This window comes from Penicillium chrysogenum (genome assembly GCF_028827035.1).
Source record: "Penicillium chrysogenum strain IBT 35668 chromosome Unknown utg000004l_segment0_segment0, whole genome shotgun sequence".
Lineage (NCBI taxonomy): Eukaryota > Fungi > Ascomycota > Eurotiomycetes > Eurotiales > Aspergillaceae > Penicillium > Penicillium chrysogenum.
In genome coordinates, this window is record NW_026622752.1 from 6,194,455 (window position 1) to 6,210,140 (window position 15,686).

The following is a 15,686-nucleotide window of genomic DNA, read 5'->3' on the forward strand; positions in this document are numbered from 1 at the left end:
TTAGCAGACACATGTGTCTGTCGAAGGTGAAAATGGTAATCCTTCTCCTATTTAAACGAGGGGATGTCTGAGGTTTTCTTCTTCTCTTTTCTTCCCACATTACATTCCAATCCAAAGAAGTCAAAGAGACTCAGTGCAGAGTACCCATCTAAGGTTAATGTACCCTATCATGCACATAATGACGAGCATCATGGAAACTGATCGCTGGACCAGTACTTATCATGAAGCTCCTTGAAGCCTTCGCCTGCACCGCAGTGCTGTTGCCGCTCGTCGCAGCAGACTGGCAGTTCAAATCCCGAACCGACCTGGCCCCGCCTCGTCTGAACATCACCATCCCGGCGACAAAGGATGTCGAGCAGGGTTACCTCTTCATCGCGCCCTTCCCGGGCCAATGGACTGAGCCGCAGTTCCACGGTCCACGACAGGAAGCTCCGTATATTGTTCGCGATGACGGTGATCTCGTCTGGTCGGGTTATACCTACTTCTCCATCTGGGCCGCCAACTTCCAGAAGGCCAGATGGAATGGTCAGGATGTGCTGTTCAGCTTTGAGGGTGACCATAATCCAGCCTATGGTCATGGTCATGGTCATGCTACCATCCTTAATCAGCGCTATGAGACCGTTCGGGAGCTCCGCGCTGGTAACCATAAGCTCATGGATAAGCATGAGTTCCATCTCATCGATGAGAAGACTGCGTTGCTCCAGGTCTATCAGCCTGTGCCCAGGGATCTGTCTCGCTGGGGTGCCAGCGCTGAGCAGCAGTGGATTGTCGATGCCATTTTTCAGGGTATGTGGGCTGTCGAATATACGAAGAGCAATTGCTAATTAGCAGCAGAGTTGGATCTCGGGACCGGAGAACTGTTGTTTGAGTGGTCTAGCCTTGAACATGTCTCTCCCGATGGTAAGTTAACTACTTTGAAACAATGGGCTAGTCTAACATCTTGCAGAGGCGGTCCTCCCTCTCAACCCGGGACAAGCGGGTGCGGGCTACAACTCATCCGACGCGTGGGACTACTTCCATATCAACTCTGTGGACAAGGATGCCGAAGGCAACTACCTGATTTCCGCACGGGATGCTTGCGCAGTTCACAAGATCAACGGCACCACTGGAGAAATCATCTGGCGGCTTGGTGGTCTACGCTCGGACTTTGAGCTCGGTCCCAACGTCAAGTTCTGCTTCCAGCATCACGCACGCTTTGTCGAGCAGGGCGATGATGAGGAAATCATCTCGCTGTTCGATAACTCCGCTCATGGAACAGAGAACCACCGCGGCAATGAGGTCCACACTCACCCTTTTTCGCAGGGGAAGGTGATTTCCGTCAATACTGCCACCTGGACCGCGAACATTGTTCAAGCCTTCCAGCCTCCCGATGGACTCCTCGCCAAGTCCCAAGGCAGCACCCAACTTCTACCCAACGGCAATGCCCTGGTCAACTGGGGCTCCGAAGGAGCCATGACCGAGTTCCGGGCGGACGGTACACCAATTTTCCACGCCTACATGGACTCAGGACTGCTGGGCGAGGGTGTTCAGAATTATCGGGCATTCCGGTACAACTGGACTGGCCTTCCGACAGAAGAGCCCGCCATTGTGGCAGAGAAAACCCACTCAGGTACTGAGGTCTTTGTTTCGTGGAATGGTGACACCGAGACGGCGGTTTGGCGATTCTATGCTGTTACGGATGCATTTGGGTCCCGGGAGTTCTTGGGCGAGACTACACGCACTGGATTTGAAACATCATTCATGCTGGCTGGTCACTCATACCAACGCTTTGCGGCTGAGGCTGTCTCGGCTCGTGGTCGTGTCTTGACTACGACTGGTGTTGTTCATATCCAGAACGCAGTGCGTCCTTACGACAGTGTTCTTGCGGAGTCCGAGGGTCGCGGCTCTTGGACACAGTTGATCCTGCAGGCGTAGAGAAAGACAAGTCTGTGTACCAGGTTATAGAGGGGAATAAGATGGACTAAGGTGTTGATGTGACAAGGTGGATTCAGGAACTTTCCAGTCCTCACTTATGCCATTGTCTGAACTGCAGCCTAACAAACTGTGGAGCGGAGAAGACGTGTCGAAAGGCTACCTATGATAGTACCAAAAGGACCACTAAGATATATAAGAAGACTGCCCGAGGAGACTTCATATGTGTACTTGGGAGAACTACTTATTATACTTCGCTATGTCAACTATCATTTAGTATCTAGGATCTTATAAAACGTATAGAGCTTCTTAATATATGTTGGAGAATCCCCCTAGATGAGATGATTCCGATGATTCTTTATGACATGCAAACTGAGCCCTTTCTTTGCCAGTTTGCTAAATCCTTTGTTGAATCAGGCTTTATAAAGAGCCTTCTTTTGATAGATTGACTACAACAGTTTGTTCTTCTTGATTTTCCCAGCTTCTGGGTTTGCAGCCCTCCACAATATATAAGGGCTGATAGTTGACTGTAGCGGCAGTCACCTAGGAATCGTTGCTGCTCCTCTATGTTCTTTTATATTGATTCATTTATAACTGTATGGAACCGTGTCACATGATTCATAATCTTCATAATCCTTTTACCGGACCTTTCCCAATGTCTGACCTTCTAAGTTTTTCTCTGTAGACTTCCAAGGTTCTCATTAGACTCTCGGATCCTCCCAATTCCGAGTTCAAGTTCTTCTGTTATATTGGCCGAATCCGAGATCCGTTAACCGGAAAGGGAAGTTGCTATGAATATTACGCGTGGGAATGACAGGGCATGCTCATACACACAGCCAATCAAGAGGCTGAAAAACACCTTAATCTATAGGTTATGTGATGCAGGTCTTATACGCTCTATAGTTAATTAATGCAATGTCACATTCAAGTCAGAATATTCAGAATACTCCAATATTCAAATATGTCAATATTCATACGCTCATCTTCGGCTGATATCGAGACAAAGAGTAGCACATAATATCTCCATTTACCGTTCCGGAAAGAGCTGAGACCGTCACCCATGGATGCTCCGACGCTGTTCGCTCTTTCCTGAAGTTTGTCGCGTCTCCGTTGCTTCCTTCCTTCTTTGCTTCTTTCCCTCCTTCCTTCCTTCCTTCCTTCTGTTCTTTCTTACCCTCTGCTCCTTCCTCCTTCCTCACCATAAAAACTCTTATCCGTCACGTCTCACCTTTTGCTTTTCTCTTCTGTCAACAACTCTCGTTTACCTTTCCTTCGTTTACTTCCTGCAGCGTGTTTCCCTTTTCTCATGGCTTTACCTATTCTTCCTTCGCTAGGCTTTTCGTCCGCTACACTCATGCCAGACCGGATGGAAAACATGCCTGACAATGGTGCCGTTGATACCCCTGGCTCGGAGACCCCAGTATCTGAGTCCGGAAATGATCGCGACAGACAAATCACCGAGCTGGCACGTTCTATCTCACAAGTCTCACAAAAGGGCAGCGTCAAGAAGAGTGAGACTTCAGGTGTCAACACCTTCCTCGACTCGACCAGTGACCCAGAGTTAGATCCCAACAGTGGCTTCTTTAAACCACAGAAATGGGTGCAGAACATCCTGCAAATAACTTCTCGTGATCCTGATCAGTTCCCGACTCGCACAGCAGGGGTCTCCTTCCGCAATCTCAATGTTTTCGGCTATGGCACCGCGGCGGATTACCAGATGAACTTTGCCAACTTCTGGCTGAAGGGCGCAGGATGGTTCCGCAGGATCCTTGGGCTTCAGAAGAAAGTACGCATTGATATCCTGCGGGACTTCGAGGGCATTGTTCACAGTGGTGAAATGTTGGTTGTGCTAGGTCGCCCGGGAAGGTACGTGGAGTATTCCCCCGCGTTCGAACGACTAATCGCTAACACCCAGTAGCGGATGCTCTACCTTCCTCAAAACCATTGCCGGAGAGACGCATGGTCTCTATCTCGACGAGGAGAAAGGGTCCGAGGTACATTATGATGGTATCTCCTGGGATGTCATGCACAGCCGTTTCCGTGGCGAGGTCATCTACCAAGCCGAAAACGAAGTTCACTTCCCTCAGCTGACTGTCGGAGATACACTACTGTTTGCTGCTCACGCCCGAGCGCCGGAGACCCGACTTCCCGGTGTGACACGCAACCAGTATGCCATCCATATGCGTGATGTGGTAATGACGATGCTTGGCTTGACTCATACCATGAACACCAAGGTGGGCAATGAGTTCATTCGAGGTGTATCCGGTGGGGAAAGAAAGCGGATCAGCATCGCCGAAACCACTCTGTGTCGTTGTCCTTTGCAGTGTTGGGACAACAGCACTCGCGGACTGGACAGCTCGACGGCCCTGGAATTCGTGAAGAGCATCCGCCTCTCCACTGACTACAGTGGATCCACCGCTATAGTCGCAATCTATCAAGCCAGTCAGTCCATCTACGACCAGTTTGACAAAGCGATTGTGCTCTACGAAGGCCGTCAGATCTACTTCGGTCGTGCCGGCGATGCACGACGCTTCTTTGTTGAGATGGGATTCCACTGCCCAGATAGACAAACGACTGCGGACTTCCTCACCTCCCTTACCAGCCCTTCGGAACGCCTTGTTCGCCCTGGATTTGAAGACTCGGTGCCACGCACGCCCGATGAGTTCGCAGCACGCTGGAAAGACAGCCCGGAGCGTAAGCAGCTTCTTGCTGAAATTGAAGCCAATGCAGCCGGAGATGGAAAAGCAAAGCTTCAGGAATTCGATCGTTCTCGTGCGGCAGACAAATCCAAGCTTACTCGTGCAGCCTCCCCATACACACTCTCGTATCCGATGCAAATCCGTCTGTGTCTTTGGCGAGGGTTCTTGCGGCTCAAGGCAGACTCGGCTATGACGGTTGCTACGATCGTTGGGAATAACACCATGGCCCTGATCATTTCCAGTATCTTCTACGAATTAGCGTACAGGACCGACAGCTTCTACATGCGTGGAGCCCTACTTTTCTTTTCCATCATGATCAGTGCCTTCTCGAGCTCACTGGAAATTATGATCATGTGGCAGCAGCGGCCGATTGTGGAAAAACATTTCAAGTACGCACTATACCATCCCTCCGCGGAAGCTATCAGTGCGTATATTGTGGAGCTTCCATGGAAAGCCTTGCTAGGAGTTACGTTCAATTTAATCATCTATTTCCTACCTCATCTTCGGCGAACTGCGGGCCATTTCTTCATCTTTTTCCTCTTTTCGATGACGACGACCCTTGTGATGTCCAATATCTTCCGGTTTATCGGCGCGATCTCGCGGTCCGTAGCCCAAGCCATGCCTCCTGCTTCAGTCTTCATGCTTATCTTGGTCATTTACACTGGGTTCACCATTCCGGTCCGAGATATGCACCCTTGGTTCCGGTGGCTCAACTACGTGAATCCGATTGCTGTAATGATAACTTAACTTTGGCTCGATCCCACTAGAACATGCTAACACGCAATAGTACGCCTTTGAGGCGCTGATGATCAATGAATTCGGCGGACGGTCCTTCCCTTGCTCGAATTATGTCCCAGATGGCTCGAAAATTTACGAGGATGCACCTCTCAGCTCCAAGATCTGTTCACAGAAGGGTGCTGTGGCAGGCCAGGATTTTATTGATGGAGAGACATACATCAACACAACTTACGAATACTACAGTCCGCATCTGTGGCGAAACTTCGGAATTCTCTGCGCTTTCTTCGTCGTCTTCTTTGTGCTGTATATCTTCTGCAGTGAACTTATCCGGGCTAAACCATCTAAAGGTGAGGTTCTGGTATTCCCGCGCGGTAAGATGCCTGCGTTCGTCAAGAATGTTCGCAAAGAGGATCCAGAGGAGGTCATTGCGTCAGAGAAAGGAGCAGTTGCTAGCGAACCTGGGGATTCAACTGCAGCAATTGTTCGCCAAACTTCTGTCTTCCACTGGGAGAATGTGTGTTATGATATCAAGATCAAGGGAACCAAGCGACGCATCCTGGACAGTGTGGATGGTTGGGTCAAGCCTGGCACCTTGACGGCCTTGATGGGTGTCACTGGTGCAGGAAAGACCTCTTTGCTCGATGTACTGGCCGATCGTGTCACTATTGGCGTGGTCTCCGGCGAGATGCTCATCGATGGCCGGCTACGCGACGATTCCTTCCAGCGGAAGACGGGATACGTGCAGCAACAGGATCTGCATCTGGAGACTAGTACTGTCCGTGAAGCTCTGGTATTTAGCGCTCTCCTACGCCAGCCTGCCACCATTTCTCGTCAGGAAAAAGTCGCATACGTTGAAGAAGTCATTCACATGCTCGGTATGGAAGAATACGCAAATGCCGTGGTCGGGGTTGTCGGCGAGGGCCTCAACGTGGAGCAGCGTAAGCGGTTGACTATCGGTGTGGAACTGGCAGCAAAACCAGACCTGCTGCTGTTTTTTGATGAACCCACGTCTGGTCTGGATAGTCAGACTGCTTGGTCAATTTGTACCCTGATGCGCAACTTGGCCGACCACGGTCAGGCTGTACTGTGTACCATTCATCAGCCTTCGGCAATGCTGATGCAGCAGTTCGACCGCCTATTGTTTCTCGCTAAAGGAGGGCGCACAGTGTACTTTGGTGATCTTGGCCCAAACATGCAAACCTTGATCAAATACTTTGAAGACAAAGGGTCGCCCAAGTGTCCACCAAATGCAAACCCGGCCGAATGGATGCTCGAGGTCATTGGTGCTGCGCCAGGCTCTCATGCTGATAGAGACTGGGCCGAACAATGGACCAACAGTGCGGAGCGGGCAGAGGTTCACAGCGAGTTGGCTGAGATGAAAAAGGAATTGTCCAAGAAGCCTGTGCCCGTCCGCGCTGCAGGGTATGGTGAATTTGCCATGCCAATCTGGTATCAGTTCCTCGTTTGTTCCCAACGCATGTTCCAGCAGTACTGGAGATCTCCGTCGTATCTATACGCCAAAGTCCTCACCTGCACCGTCTCGGTAAGTTATCTCCCTCCCTTTTATTTGATCCTACTGACAGGTATAGCCGTTGTTCCTCGGATTCACCTTCTGGCGCATGTCTACCAGCCTCCAGGGGATGCAGAATCAGATGTTTGCAATCTTCATGCTCCTTGTCCTTTTCCCCGGTCTGGTCCAACAAATGATGCCCTCCTTCGTCACGCAGCGTGCTTTGTATGAGGTACGCGAACGGCCTTCCAAGGCCTATTCGTGGAAAGCGTTCATGCTGGGCAGTATCCTTGTGGAGCTGGTATGGAATATCTTGATGTCGGTGCCAGCCTTCCTCTGCTGGTACTACCCAATCGGCTTTTATCACAATGCAGAGCGCACGAACGCAGTTGTCAAACGAAGCGGCATCATGTATGTGCTCATTCTACAGTTCATGATGTTCACGTCGACTTTCAGCTCTATGGTAATTGCTGGAATTGAAGAGCCCGATACTGGCAGCAGCATTGCTCAGTTCATGTTCTCGCTTTGCTTGGTCTTCAACGGGTAAGTTGTCCGCGGGTGCTTGGTGGTTAATTTGTAATAGTGCTGACTGGGCTTGTAGCGTACTCGCGAACTCCTCTGATATGCCTCGGTTCTGGATATTCATGAACCGCGTATCGCCATTTACCTACTTTGTGTCGTCCGTGCTTTCCACTGGTCTTTCTGGGACTACGGTGGAATGCTCTAGTATCGAGTGGCTCACTGTCTCGCCTCCAGATGGACAGACCTGCGGCAGTTATCTGGACCCTTACATCGAGGTTATGCACGGCACATTACTCAATCCTGAGGCGACGGTGGATTGCAAGATCTGCCCAATGTCGAGCACAGATCAATTCCTCGGAAGTCTGAACATGTCGTACTCAGATGTTCCACGCAATATTGGGTTGATGTTTGCTTATGTGGGGTTCAACATTGTCGCCGCGCTCATCCTGTACTGGCTCTTCCGCGTCCCCAAGCACTGGTCACGCAAGGTCAAGGAGACCTAAAAAGGTCATTTTCTCTCTCTTTTCGGGTTGTTGGGGGTGGTTCATTGCAGTCAGTGCTGTTCCCGAGGGATTCTTTGCGTTTCTCCTCAGTGTTTATCGGAATATGCTCTTGCTTTATCTATCCTGGCACAGGGTCTTATCTTGTATGTATCTCATACATGTAGCTTATGTCAATCAAGATTGTACGTTGTGACTTTGACTATCTTTTGGCACTGGGCCCAATCAGAGCCTAATATCATGAACGGTGAATTGGGGGACGAGGGATGTGAGGTGGTCATCAGACCTGATGGAATCCGTATGATTATTTCAGGGATTTTCGTCAGGAATAACAGAAGGTTAGAATCATAGAGAGAAGAACCCTGGAAGGACTATAAAGAGTAGTGAATGCAAGTAGTCGGTTTACTCCAGTCTGGAAGGCACACATACGTTTTCCTCTATTGTAGGTACATATTCAATGTCAACTTTATAATGTTAGACTTGGATGTCGGTAACAGACAATTTTGATGTTAGCGCTTCTCTATTCTATATTTTCCTTCGACCCTGAGACCCATGTGTACATATGCATGTGTCGATCAGGTATATATTTCCAGTAAAAGGTCTTGAATATATGACCCGACGTTCAGCCATCCAGTGAAATTTAGCTGTTCAATTAAATAACCCTGTTTTATAGGTACTAGGACTGAGTACCTCCAATATCTATGTTGTATAAGATCTATAAAACGACCCCGATTTGGGCTGTCCCGCTTATCCGGAATAAACAACCTCCTCCCAGTCCCCGCGAACTCCGTACTAACACCTCCAGGGCTACTTTTGGAGATCTAAACATCCTCAATTTTACAGCTCATCCACATAATTCACCGGAACACCTGGAGGCATACCGGTTGCGCTCTCCGCCCCTTGCTTCTCCGGCCACGCTGTCCGTACCAGCGCCACACTCACCATGTACGCTCCCTCTGCTCATTGAATCGCGCAGCAACTAACATGCCTGACAATACCAGGGGCGTCTTCTCCCTGATTATTATCAACAAGGCCGGTGGGCTTATCTACCAGCGCGAGTTCCAGTCTGGCCTGCGCAACCTCTCCACGAATGACTACCTCGTCCTAGCTGGCACCTTTCACGGGTAAGCTGCCAACACCATCTTTCTCCTGGAACACCTATTTGACTAGAATTCTACAGTGTCCACGCAATCACCCGCTCGATCACACCCAAAATCCCCATCTCCCAACCTGCTCCCTCCCCCGCAACCTCTTCAACGGGTATCACCGCCCCTGCTGCGTCCGGTTACTCCTATCCAAACCCCGGTGTACCAGTTTCCGGCCTGGATTACCTCGAGACCGACAAGTTTCGAATGACTTGTTTTCAGACTCTCACCGGGACGAAGTTCTTGTTGTTTACGGATCCCTTGACTGGCAGCGTGGACACAATCATACAGAAGATCTACGAGCTCTATGCGGACTATGTGATGAAGAATCCATTTTATCAGATTGAGATGCCGGTGCGATGCGAGGCATTCGATCGGCATCTGGGGGCGTGGCTGAGGGGGAGGACATAACTCCAACGGACGATGGGACCACGCAAAAAATGGGGGAGACATCATGACTTTACGAACTAGATACGTTTTGTTCCTGTACTTGTGTCCGGATATCACGCCGTCTCGTATAATACCAAATCACATAATTTATTGCCCTTGCACCTGTAGAACGTACCCGAAGGTCGACTATCGAGAACACAAGACAAAAGCAGAAGCAAACGCCGGGTATGCATCACAGTCATATTCAAATATCCGGACCTTAGGCGGTGTCCATCTTGTCCTCATCCTTCTTATCTTTGTCACCGCTGGACTCGCCATGGCCCTCCTCGGGGATATTGCCCAGTTGCGTTTTGCCTTCCTGTTCTTCTCGCTCGCGCTTCTCCTTCTCCTGTCGGTTCTTCTCGTCCTCCATCGATAAGCGCAGGGCGAATGCGAGCTCGGGGTCGTTCTCCGCGGCATCATCGAATCCAAATCCACCAGCCTCGCCTTCGCCGGCACCTCCGACGTCGGCATTCTCGCCAGCCAGGATCGGGGTCACCTGGAGCTGATCACTGAGAAGATGGGGTCCTGGTGGGATGATGGCGAGGTGGGAACCATCGCCGCTCTTGACATTCTCAACGAAAGCCTCGAGCTTCTTGGTTTGGTCGGATTCCAAATCTCCGAAAGCTACCACATCGATCGACACGTTGTTCTTCTTCATCTTCTTCGCGAGCTTCACGAGGGTCTTCTCATCTTCTTCGATGGGCGAGCAGGAGAATACGATGATGCGTTGACGCTGGGACTTTTCCATGCGGTGCTTGAGTGCCAACTAAGATACCGTCAGGGTTAGTTACTGAGAGCTCGGGACCTCGGAGATCGGCTGGAAGAACGTACCGCTGCGACCTGGATGGTCGAGCTGAGATGAGATGTGCCGCTGATCTTTGTCCGGTGGAGACCGGCGAGAATTGCGCCAAACTCGCCTGTGAAGGTTGACAACACCTCGGGACCCTTGCCGCCCATGCTCATTAGGCCGACAGCTGACTGGGCATTTGCACGCATCTTTGCACTGTGGATGATGCTAACGGCATCAACTTGAGATTGCCACCGGGTGGTTCTGCGACTATTAGATTGCATTCACAGATACAAATGTGTTGCCATTGGATGCACTCACGTGTAGTCTCCATTGCGACTGCTTTCGCTGTTGTCGACACTGTAGCTTGGAGTCAGCGGAGTAAGCTAATATAGAGGATGGTCAATAACGGACATGATCATAGTAGCTTCTAGCGTCATGATGGCGAAATCTAAGGAAATTAACGATGTAAAGGAGAGCAGAACAGCAAATGAATAGGAGATCGGCGTATGGGAGATGAAGACGGATGACGAAGGCGAGGTGGAAGCTCTGCATTCTGCCACAGCTCTCCGCCCGAGGCACGCTGTTTGTTGTGGTCCTCCTTGCTCCGCACCTTAGCTTTAGCCCTTGTACTTCGACACATCCCAAGTCTATATCCCTTGGATCTCTACACAATGCCTGCCACTAAGCGCAAGTCCGACGCCATGGACGTCACGCCTACGGGCAGTCCTACTAAAAAGATGCGCTTGACACAGCGCCAAAAACAGGCGCTGATGGACAATCTACAACTTGAAAGTGGGTGGAATTGTGGGTTTACAGTGATCATGGCGCTAATTTTGCTATAGTCACCGAGCGGGCACGTAAGCTTCGTGCTCAATATGCCCTTCAGGCAAATGACCTCCGGGCGCGCATTGAGCGACGCGTCAATCGCATCCCAGTGTCGCTACGCAAGGCCAACATCGGCGAGCTGCTCGAAAAACACAATGCCGCCGCAAACAAACAGCACGTTGCATCGCCTTCCCGGAAATACTCGCCCGTCAAGGTATCGCGTAACATCGCAAGCATCTCCGTAGACCCAGAAACCTCTACCACACGCGACGGTAGAGCTCGGAGGGGAAGGTACGATATACCATAACCCCAATTCGTTTCCTTGACTGACAGAATGCATAGCCACGATGGCCACTTCTCCGACAAAGAGAATGCGCCTGCCGGTCGCGAGCCCGAACTCAAGAACCCCAAGCGTCGCGTGAAGCCAGCCGGACCGGGCGGGGCCTCGCGCATGGCGTCTCAGGAAGTACGAGGCAACGAGAACCGAATTCTGTCTCCCAAGTCCAACAATTCCCGAACATACCCTCACTCACCCTTCCGTGCATCTCCCGAGAAGGGTCAACCATCATATCTGGCGCGCCCTACCTCCCCGTTGAAACCGTCCAGTCCATTGCGATCACGCGGCGCCACTGTGTCTGCAGTGAAGGACCAGCGGCCTCCATCGCAGGCCCAGAGAACTACCACCCGCGCTGCTACAGGACCTAAGACTATTCGATCGCCTTTGCCGCGCCCGGCGACTCGACAGGGCGAGCGCAAGAATAGCACAGGGTCCACGGCGTCTTCAGGCACAACAGTAACCAAGTCCACACGGACAGGTACTGGCGCGAGAAAGGCCACGGCGGCATCTGCTGCGGCTTCCAAGAAGCCGACTGCTCGCCTGCAGGCTGCATCAATGGCTGTCAAGAATACCCCCACCACTGCTGCAATGCGCAAGACTACTGCTCCGGCTGCGACTGAAACTGCGACTCGGACTCGCGCGTTGCGCAAGCGTATTTAGGACTGTTAGTTGAACGCACAAATTTGTCTTCCTTTCTTGGAGTTAGTTGGGATTGGTTTTTTTGAGCGTGGGTGATTGCATACTCTGCAATGAACAATTTGAGCCTGGGTGTTGTCTTTCCTGCTTCTTCGGCGCGATATCATAATAGGTGTTTCCTCGAGTCGAGTGTAAATCCATGGTTTTGTTCCGGATATTTGAATCAAGTTCTTCCAAATCAATACTCGCCGTACAAAGATCATAACCCGTCTTTATTGGTCTATTTGCAGCCAGTCCGAAACAACATCCCAAAGCGAATGAGACCCCTGTCACTCTGCTGCCACTCAATTGGACTACTTGTTTCCAATCACACCGCTCTTCCGGTGAGTCCATGTCAACTCCTGCCCACCATCATAGCACTGGCTTCACCTCATACCGGGAGCATTAGTCTCCGTGCTTCCAGAATGGAAATCATCCGAGAGAGTACTACGTTCGAAACTGTCCATGGCAAACTCAAGTTCTGTTGGAAGAGTTTCTACGTGCGTCAAGACGGCATCGTATACTACGGGTCATGGAACGATCGATCATTGAAACCTACCGATATCAGTCAATTCAAGAAGTTGACGACCATCAAGACGAACGAAAGAGGCCCCAAAATCCACGATACTTGGGCTGTGGCATCAGGGGAAGACTGTTACATAAAGGCGCCGAACATAAGCGATTTCATCCGTCCAGACCTGGAGGATGATATTCAACGCGAGCTTGAAGTGTGTGAAGTCCTGCGCCGACATCCACACGCCAATATTGCTACTTACTACGGCTGTCGACAGGAGAATGGTCGGGCTACTGGTCTTTGCTTCAAACGATACGAGGACACCTTGTTCCGGAAGGTCAATCCTGAATGGCTGAACAAGAATATGTTCCGGGCTAGTGCTCGTGAGCACGTCGATGGTTCTCTCAAAGAGAACTTCCATGGGATTCTTGAGGGAATCAAACACCTTCATTCTCTTGGCCTTGTGCATAATGATATCAACCCGTCTAATATCATGCTTGATGAGCATGGTATCCCGGTGATCATTGATTTTGGGAGTTGTCGGAAGACAGGGGAGTCATTGGAGAACAGCGGAGTTGGACAGACGGATGGGTGGCATGATCCAGCAAATGATCTTGTTTTGGAGAAAAATGATCTGGATGCCTTTGAAGAGTTGAAGACCTGGCTGTTTGGGTCTGTAGATGATGCATATTTGTTCCACGAGGAGGATAGGTTGCAGGAGTGCTAGATTGAATGAGACTTTTCCATAATGATGTTGACGGTAACGCTACGATCTCCAGAGCATAGGAGTTAGTCAACCCCCCTTAGCAGCCCTAGAGCCCACTGAGCATCGTGATCGCTCTACCTAGACAGGGGGCACATATTACTAAGCTTAGACACTCACCTGGGCACTTCAACTGATCCCTGATCGCACACACCCCTTCACTTCCACGTTAAGGTCTCGATGCTCGATGTGAATATTGCAATTAATCGGGCAATACCCTACTCGGTATATACAGAACGCCTGCAATGCAGCTATCCTGGAAGCCAGGATATTCTCTCTCCAATAGGCCCGTGAGAAGGACAGCAACCCGTAGGACCAATAGGAGGTTGGGAAATGCAGATGGACCTCAGCGCTTTGTGTTCATTGCAGAGAACCCTATGAGAGATCGTAAGACTATGGACATTCCACCATTTATCCACCTTTCCTAGACGCCTGTTGAACCGATCACTAATTACGAGGCAAAAGACTTAGAGCCTGATGGTATCGACCTGTTCTTTGTCTGGCTAGAGACTAATAGTAATCTACGGCGGGCTAACATGAAACTCTTTCTCAAGTCAACGTTTCCGAGGAAGGCAGTCCCTCCGTAGGGACGCCATTTGGGGTCTCTGGTGATGCATCGACGGGAGCTGTCGATTCTCCCGACCATGATAGCGATTCTAGGACAGTCGAATACCAACCGCATCGCTGCAACAGCGAAGACGAAGGCCCATCTCCATGTTCATCCAAGTCAACAGAGGACGGGCAGCTACAGTTAGCTGAAGGAGAAAACATTGACCTTGGCGCCTACTGTGGATGGTCGAATCAAGTGGCTACTATAAAGCCAAGTCCCGCGGAAGCTTCAGACCTCCCCAACTCTACTACTTCTATACCACCAAGCGTACTATACCATAATATTTGTCAGCGGTTTGGGCCTATCCTAGAGAGATGTTCGCTTGTTCTGCTCCCGCTCCTGGGAATGACCACTGACAAGTCATAGACAACATGGAGTTCTGCAAGATCCCTTTAACGTCCGACCTACAGATGAATCCGTTTCGATACCACAGAACCATCGTCCCGGAACCTATCTTTCTCGTCCATGCGGTGATGGCTTTAGCCGGACATCACGTTGAGAGTCCATCAGCCGATGACCACCGCCATACAGCACTGAAACTCCTCCGCGAGAGCCTCAACGCGTCCGGTAATATGGAAGACGGCTCGTCCATGCTTGATGCGATTATGATTCTATTTTCCTTCGACGTCAGTTTGCACCTTCATGATGCTCGGATGTAATCCAAGTTGATAATGAAAGTTAGGAAACTCAATCCACCCTTGGATACTGGAGTACACATCTTAAGGGAGCCTATGGGCTCATCGAAGCGTACGGTGGAATCGAAGCGTGGACCACGTCCGCTCGGGCAGAGGCTCAAATAGGATTGCTGTTGTGGTATATCAACCCCCATCCATGTTGCACGAAATAGTCCCGGCCCTTCCAGCTAAAGTATTTAGGTGGGATGCCATCACGAGTCTCTTGTCTCGGGAAGACTGCGTGTTCCCGTACGCATACGTCGAAGAGGTCCTGTCGAACCCCGACGATCGGAAGTGGAATTTCTTTGAGCTCTGTGGGTGCCCACACAGCGTGGTCACGCTGGTCATGCAAGTGGCACGTCTGAGCGCCGAAAAACGACAATCGTCGTCCATGCGGTACGTGACCTTCGACGCCACGGTGATTGCTCAAATCGAGCAAGCGCTCGAGTCCTGGCATCACATTACCCCTGCCGCACTTGCCTTCGGTAGTGAAGAAGACATCCAGCAAGACCAAGATTGTATGCACTGCTCGGAGGCATGGAGATACGGCCTGCTGCTCTACATCTACCGCGTTTTCCGATGGGAGCCGGGAAGCCCAATCCCAATGCAAGTTGTCCGTTGGGCCCGTATCATTGTAGACCATGTGGTCGCGTGCCGCGACGAGAAGATGGTCTCCCGGCAGGCGTTGCTGCCGCTTTTCTTCGCGGGCTGCGAACAACGCGATCTATCGGTACGGCAGAAGATCGTCCAGTTCTGCTCGGTGTGGAATGACCGGACACGGTATCAGATGTTTGGCTGCACCATCCCGTTGCTTGAAGAAGTATGGGCGGAACAGGAGGCGAAGGGCTTTGAAAACGTTTGGTGGGGTCACGTCGTGGATCGACAACACACCTCCGAGTCTTGTTATCCGTTGCAAATGCGGCTTTGCTTTGGATGAGCCAAATGAAAAAATCAACAGATTTCGTTGTGCAGCGATTGCTCTAACATACATACTTCTGCGTAGAAGGAGTGATGTGCAGACGAATAAATTTCGAGGCAGTT

At 50.8% G+C, this 15,686-nt stretch overlaps 8 protein-coding genes across 8 annotated transcripts; 7 read left to right on the forward strand and 1 right to left on the reverse strand.

Annotated features, from left to right (window-relative positions):
• Window positions 1–221: 221 nt before the first annotated feature.
• N7489_008307 (arylsulfotransferase family protein) lies at window positions 222–1,914 on the forward strand (the record flags this gene model as incomplete). Its single annotated transcript, XM_056714057.1, has 3 exons — window positions 222–786; window positions 835–900; window positions 947–1,914. The coding sequence occupies 3 exons, from the start codon at window positions 222–224 to the stop codon at window positions 1,912–1,914; spliced, it is 1,599 nt and encodes a 532-aa protein (XP_056567772.1).
• A 1,363-nt stretch (window positions 1,915–3,277) lies between these two features.
• On the forward strand, window positions 3,278–3,747 carry N7489_008308 (uncharacterized protein; the record flags this gene model as incomplete). Its single annotated transcript, XM_056714058.1, has 2 exons — window positions 3,278–3,697; window positions 3,742–3,747. The coding sequence occupies 2 exons, from the start codon at window positions 3,278–3,280 to the stop codon at window positions 3,745–3,747; spliced, it is 426 nt and encodes a 141-aa protein (XP_056567773.1).
• A 3,734-nt stretch (window positions 3,748–7,481) lies between these two features.
• On the forward strand, window positions 7,482–7,883 carry N7489_008309 (uncharacterized protein; the record flags this gene model as incomplete). Its single annotated transcript, XM_056714059.1, has 1 exon — window positions 7,482–7,883. One exon carries the CDS (start codon window positions 7,482–7,484, stop codon window positions 7,881–7,883), a length of 402 nt encoding a protein of 133 aa, XP_056567774.1.
• A 981-nt stretch (window positions 7,884–8,864) lies between these two features.
• On the forward strand, window positions 8,865–9,436 carry N7489_008310 (trafficking protein particle complex subunit 4; the record flags this gene model as incomplete). Its single annotated transcript, XM_056714060.1, has 2 exons — window positions 8,865–9,004; window positions 9,061–9,436. The coding sequence occupies 2 exons, from the start codon at window positions 8,865–8,867 to the stop codon at window positions 9,434–9,436; spliced, it is 516 nt and encodes a 171-aa protein (XP_056567775.1).
• A 238-nt stretch (window positions 9,437–9,674) lies between these two features.
• On the reverse strand, window positions 9,675–10,684 carry N7489_008311 (proteasome regulatory particle base subunit RPN10; the record flags this gene model as incomplete). Its single annotated transcript, XM_056714061.1, has 4 exons — window positions 9,675–10,223; window positions 10,289–10,508; window positions 10,566–10,604; window positions 10,659–10,684. The coding sequence occupies 4 exons, from the start codon at window positions 10,682–10,684 to the stop codon at window positions 9,675–9,677; spliced, it is 834 nt and encodes a 277-aa protein (XP_056567776.1).
• A 234-nt stretch (window positions 10,685–10,918) lies between these two features.
• Window positions 10,919–12,069, forward strand: N7489_008312 (uncharacterized protein; the record flags this gene model as incomplete). The annotated part of the gene is made up of 3 exons (XM_056714062.1): window positions 10,919–11,039; window positions 11,090–11,363; window positions 11,415–12,069. 3 exons carry the CDS (start codon window positions 10,919–10,921, stop codon window positions 12,067–12,069), a joined length of 1,050 nt encoding a protein of 349 aa, XP_056567777.1.
• A 440-nt stretch (window positions 12,070–12,509) lies between these two features.
• On the forward strand, window positions 12,510–13,325 carry N7489_008313 (uncharacterized protein; the record flags this gene model as incomplete). The annotated part of the gene is made up of 1 exon (XM_056714063.1): window positions 12,510–13,325. The coding sequence occupies one exon, from the start codon at window positions 12,510–12,512 to the stop codon at window positions 13,323–13,325; it is 816 nt and encodes a 271-aa protein (XP_056567778.1).
• Window positions 13,326–14,339: 1,014 nt separating this feature from the next.
• N7489_008314 (fungal specific transcription factor domain-containing protein) lies at window positions 14,340–15,582 on the forward strand (the record flags this gene model as incomplete). The annotated part of the gene is made up of 3 exons (XM_056714064.1): window positions 14,340–14,597; window positions 14,654–14,784; window positions 14,847–15,582. Coding segments are annotated over 3 exons (1,125 nt in total), but the record flags the coding sequence as incomplete, so codon positions are not given.
• Between the last annotated feature and the right edge of the window lie 104 nt (window positions 15,583–15,686).